The sequence below is a fragment of the Benincasa hispida genome, unplaced genomic scaffold (genome assembly GCF_009727055.1).
Source record: "Benincasa hispida cultivar B227 unplaced genomic scaffold, ASM972705v1 Contig66, whole genome shotgun sequence".
NCBI lineage: Eukaryota > Viridiplantae > Streptophyta > Magnoliopsida > Cucurbitales > Cucurbitaceae > Benincasa > Benincasa hispida.
In genome coordinates, this window is record NW_024065007.1 from 307,935 (window position 1) to 313,317 (window position 5,383).

Sequence of the window (5,383 nt, forward strand, 5' to 3'; positions counted from 1 at the left end):
TTTTACTAAGAATGTACAAAAAAATATTTCCATGTTTTAAGAAGGAAAAAAAATGATAGAACCATCTATTTAATTAAAAATTCTAAAATTCTCCACTTTGTTTGCTTTTTCTTTAATACAAGGTCAACGGCCTAATAAATAAAAAAAAATAAAAGCACCAAAGTATTTTTTTAGGAAAAAAAAGGAGATTAAAAAAGCAACAAACAAACAAAGCCCACTTCAAAAAGTCAACTCCTCTCTCTCTCTCCTCTTTCTCTCTCATAAAAAAAATTCTGAGCTATCAAATTTCTTCTTCTTTGGGGTTTCAGGCGCACTATCCTCTCTCTCACTGAGACACAGAGTATTATGCAATGATCAATCAAATCAAACAGTAGAGAAGATAAATTCTCTTTCTTTGAAGCCTTCAATTTTTTTTTCTTTATTCATATGGGTAATCGTATTGGGAAAATTGGCCACTGTTTCGCCGGTGCCGGCGATATCTCCCGCCGTTATGATCCTGCCGACATTATCTCCGACCCCCACGATGGGGGTTTTGGTCATTCCTTCTACTACCTCCCACCCGACCCACATACTCTCTCCTCCTCCAAAGATTTTTCCGATGATTACATCTCTCCGACGACCATTTTCCGGTCGATTTCTGGCGCTTCCGTAAGTGCCAACGTCTCAACGCCGCTCTCCACTTCTCTTGTTGATCTCTATCCTTACAGCACCACGTTTGATCGGGCCGCAGCTTTCGATTGCTCGAATTCCTTTGCCTCTGTGCCGTTGCAGCCTGTGCCTCGTCACTCGGTGTCGGGAAATTCCGGCGGATTCCCTTCGTCGGGTCCGCTGGAGAGAGGGTTTTTGTCTGGACCTTTGGCCGCCAGGAGTTTCGAGTCGGGTCCGATTGATCGAGCGGTTTATTCCGGTCCGATTGAGAAGGGCGGCGGAGCAGAGAAATTGCAGAGGAGCGTCTCTCATGGCGGCGATGGAGACAGAGAACCGAAATTGAAAAAAAGAAGAAGAAGAAATCTTATTCGGATTCTGAAGAGAGCCATATCCAAAACTATTTCTCTAAACCAGAAGGCAGCGAGTTCGAGAGTGAGAGAATCGGAATCGTATAAGCATAATGAAAATGCTGCAGCTTCTGCAGCTCAGACTCAAAGCAGTGTCCATTTGAGCAGCCATGGGAGCTTGGCGCAGGAAGACGACGGCGATTACTTTCTCGGCGGTCAGAGTGTGCAGTGGGCGCAGGGGAAGGCCGGTGAGGATAGAGTTCACGTGGTGATATCGGAGGATAATGGTTGGGTTTTCGTCGGAATTTATGATGGATTCAACGGTCCTGATGCCCCTGATTACTTACTTGCTAATCTCTACACTGCCGTTCTTAAAGAACTCAAGGGTGGTTTGATTTGGAGTGATAAGTTCGATTCAACTGCAACTTCATCTTCCATGAACTCATCCAACTCTGCTTCAATTGAGGAAGATGATCATGGAACACCCCACATGAAAAATCGCGAGAATGATCATCAATCTACAGAGATTTTCCCGGTGGAAAATGGGGTTGTGAATTTGGAGGCTGATTCAGTGAAGAAAAGAGACAGAATTTACAATACGAATTATAGGACGAGTCAGCTGATGAAGAAGGCCGATCAGAATCCAAAGAATTGGAAATGTGAATGGGAAAGGGAAAGATTAGGATTAGAGGGGAAGTTGAACAACAATAGACAATTAGATCACCATCAAATATGGGATGAATCAACAGCAATCAATCATTCTGAGGTGTTGAATGCTCTGTCTCAAGCATTAAGAAAAACAGAGGAAGCATATCTACAGAATGCAGACAAGATGGTCACAAGAAATCCTGAGCTAGCTCTTATGGGTTCTTGTGTTTTGGTTATGTTGATGAGAGGAGAAGATGTCTACTTAATGAATGTAGGAGACAGCCGCGCTATTGTAGCTCAGCAATTCGAACCGGATTTCGGGACTGGAAAACTATACAGAGACTTGGAGAGAATCAATGAAGGAACACTACGAGTATTTGAATCCTCTAATGGAGTGGAGTTTGAAAGATTAAAAGCATTGGCCTCCCATCAGCTTACGATGGACCACAGCACTTACACAGAGGAGGTAATGTTCGTGTCTATATCATCACTCATTTTACTCCTAAGACTGCATTTTTTCATGTCCATTTCTCTCTGGTTACTAAGTTCCTTAGATTACATGCACTTATGAGAGAATACTTACATATCAGGAAGTTCAGAGGATCAAGAATGCTCATCCTGATGACGCTTCCGCAATTATGAATGACAGGGTGAAAGGTTATTTGAAGATCACACGGGCATTCGGAGCTGGCTTTCTGAAACAGGTATTCCACATTTCTAAGTCTTTTAGTCAGCTAGAATGTAAGAGAAACATAGTCTGTCTGGAAACTATTCTGAGACAGTTTGGAAAATAGAGAAGGCCAATGGTGGATTCAGTTAATAATAACAAATGTTCAATAAAATTTGAATGTTGGTGCTGATGAGCTGAGTGTTTTGCAGCCAAAGTGGAATGATGCATTGCTAGAGATGTTCAGAATAGACTATGTGGGAAATTCACCTTATATCACCTGTGATCCAACTCTGTGCCATTATAAACTCAGCCCAACAGACAGATTCTTGATATTGTCCTCTGATGGACTCTACCAGTACTTTACCAACGAAGAAGCTGTTGCTCAAGTAGAGTCCTTCATTGCTTCTTTTCCTGAAGGAGATCCTGCTCAAAATCTCATTGAAGAAGTATTGTTCCGAGCAGCTAAAAAATACGGTAAGCTCCTCATCCATCTATAAGATAGGAAGATAAAAGAAACAAATAGGGGTATATGTTAAAGTGAAAACGTTGATTTACTAATGTGATTTGGAAAACTTTCAGGAATGGACTTCCATGAGCTGCTTGATATCCCACAAGGGGAGCGGCGGAAGTACCACGATGATGTGTCGGTTATCATCATTTCATTCGAAGGAAGAATTTGGCATTCGTTGATGTAAATAGAGATACTAGCCAATAGAAATCAAGATAACAACAGAAGGTTGGGCAATTAGTTCTGCCATTTATTTCATTTATTCTTCTTCCCTATTCTCACTACAAATGCAATCAAATCAATTTCTCTCTTGTTCAACCTGTAACAGAGAGAGTGTAGAGTTGTTCAGCTTTCTGTCTTCACATCCTAATTGTGTGTGTGTGTGTGTGTGTGTTGCAACTTGCATCCAGTACAAATACATTCCAAAGAAGAATTGGAAAATTTTAACAATTTTGTTTTGCAGACTTCAGAAGTTTCTTCTATAGAAGTTTTGACTTCCTACCTACCTACCCACCCAAAAAAATAATTAGGTAAAAAGAACAATATAGAAACTGGAAGAAATGCCTACTCATTTACCTATACTCTTGTGAATTTCGAAACCAAAGACATGGGGACTTCTTGATGATGATAAATTTCTTTTCTTATGTAATATACTTCTAAAAATGCTATAGAAATTCTAGCCAAAATTTTGTAGATCAAAGAAAAAAAGGAGGGTTCTTCAAAACCTTGATTTGGGAAAGGAAAATCATAATGAAAAGGAACTTATTTTGAATTTGACCTTAATTCAGTTCACTCAGAAGAACTAGTCCTTAGTGGAACTGGACCTGGGGGTCAAAATTTTATGTCCGAATCAAAGAAAAGAAAGAAAAAAATAATCTGCCTTCTTTTTCTCTCTCTCCTTTGAATCTTCTTCCTCTTCCCACCCCATTTTCCTAAACTTGGTTGTGAACAGAGCAAAAACCTATTGTGTTAGGTTTTTTCTTTCTAAAATATTCTTGGAAATGGAAGTCTTGGTCAGATTACAAAAGCATCCATCACACGATGAGTTGTTCATTTGGTGGGTTGAGTATGGCATATTGAAATGGTTGCCACACAATTAATTATTACTTAGCTTAAACTATTCAAGCTATTTTACCACACTAATCATGTTTGGAGTGGTTATTAAAATCATTTCCATCCTATTTAAATTTACTCTTAAACATGATTAATGATTCAAAATCAATTTTGATAAAATAAATTGGCTTCAAAATTGTAAAATAAGACATTAAGCTCTTAAATGATTAAAAACTCGTTTGATTCCCATGGAATGGGCATCCGGATTACTATGTTCGTTTTGCAGTATTGTGAGATGCCCCGACATCTGAAAATTCTCGAACATCCTAGGATAAAGGACATCTGGAGAGTTTTGGATGCTCTCCTAAAACATGGATTTTCCATATTCCCAAGTTGAGGGCATCCCTATTTCACTTTTTTATCCTTCATTTTTATTTTATTTTACATATATATAAAAATCTTCATTTCCATTGTATAATTAAAATATTGTCAACCATGTATATCATATCCTTTAGTTATATCATAATTCTTATTATTTTTTTGGTAGTATATTCAAATTTAAATTTAATTAATATTTATCTTATAAAAAATCTTAAATTGTGATAATATTATTTTGTTGAGAAAAATAACACATAAAAATAATATAAATTGTATTAATTTTAAAAGAAATTCAAATTGATAAAAATAAATATGTTATATAAATTCAAACTATATCAAATTAATTATAAAGTAATAAATAGTCGTAAACACATTCTTGTAATTCTATGTAAATTTGAGACATTCCCGAATAAAAATCTTACTAAACAAACACAATTATCAAAATATTCTCAGATATCTGCAAAAATATTGCTACAAAACAAACATAGTAATCTAAAAATGTTGGACATATTCCTAATATATATAATTTCAGACATTTAAAATTTTGTTTATCTATATTCTCAAAAAACAAACCGCCCTTCAAGAAATCTATTTAAAATTCAGATGTCATCGCCTTTTAAAAAAGTTGCACAACGTTTTCAACTAAACCATAAATGTATACACAACATTAAAAAAATCGTAAAAACTAATCTTCCTTTTTCTTTTTTTCCATTTTTTCCTTTGTTTTTAACAAAAACATTAAAATATTAATTTTTTTGGAATTTTCCTGATTATACGCAAATTCATTGTGGACATGGAAGTCAATGCAAAAGATAAATTAAAACCTGAACTAATCAAACCCCTACACCAAACAGAGGTTAATTTAAAACAATTACTTAAAAAAGGGGTCAAAAATCAATTCAGATCAAAACCTAATCAATTAAAACTCTTAACTTTATTGCGCCCCAAAAAAAGAAAAAAGAAAAAAAAAACTATCTTTATCTAGTACAAGATATAAAAAGAAAATATTTTTCAATCCCCACATCATTGAACTAGATATTTATACGTTATTTATAATATTTAGGCAATATGATTTTAAAATACTATTATTTCGAACCCTTAAACCAAATCTTCTTCCAAAATAAAAATATC

At 35.8% G+C, this 5,383-nt stretch overlaps 1 protein-coding gene across 1 annotated transcript; it reads left to right on the forward strand.

Moving 5' to 3' along the window:
* Positions 1–203: 203 nt before the first annotated feature.
* LOC120069881 (probable protein phosphatase 2C 23) lies at positions 204–3,271 on the forward strand. Its single transcript, XM_039021701.1, has 4 exons — positions 204–2,109; positions 2,234–2,347; positions 2,523–2,787; positions 2,893–3,271. The coding sequence occupies exons 1-4, from the start codon at positions 427–429 to the stop codon at positions 3,006–3,008; spliced, it is 2,178 nt and encodes a 725-aa protein (XP_038877629.1). The 5' UTR covers positions 204–426; the 3' UTR covers positions 3,009–3,271.
* The last annotated feature ends 2,112 nt before the right edge of the window (positions 3,272–5,383 follow it).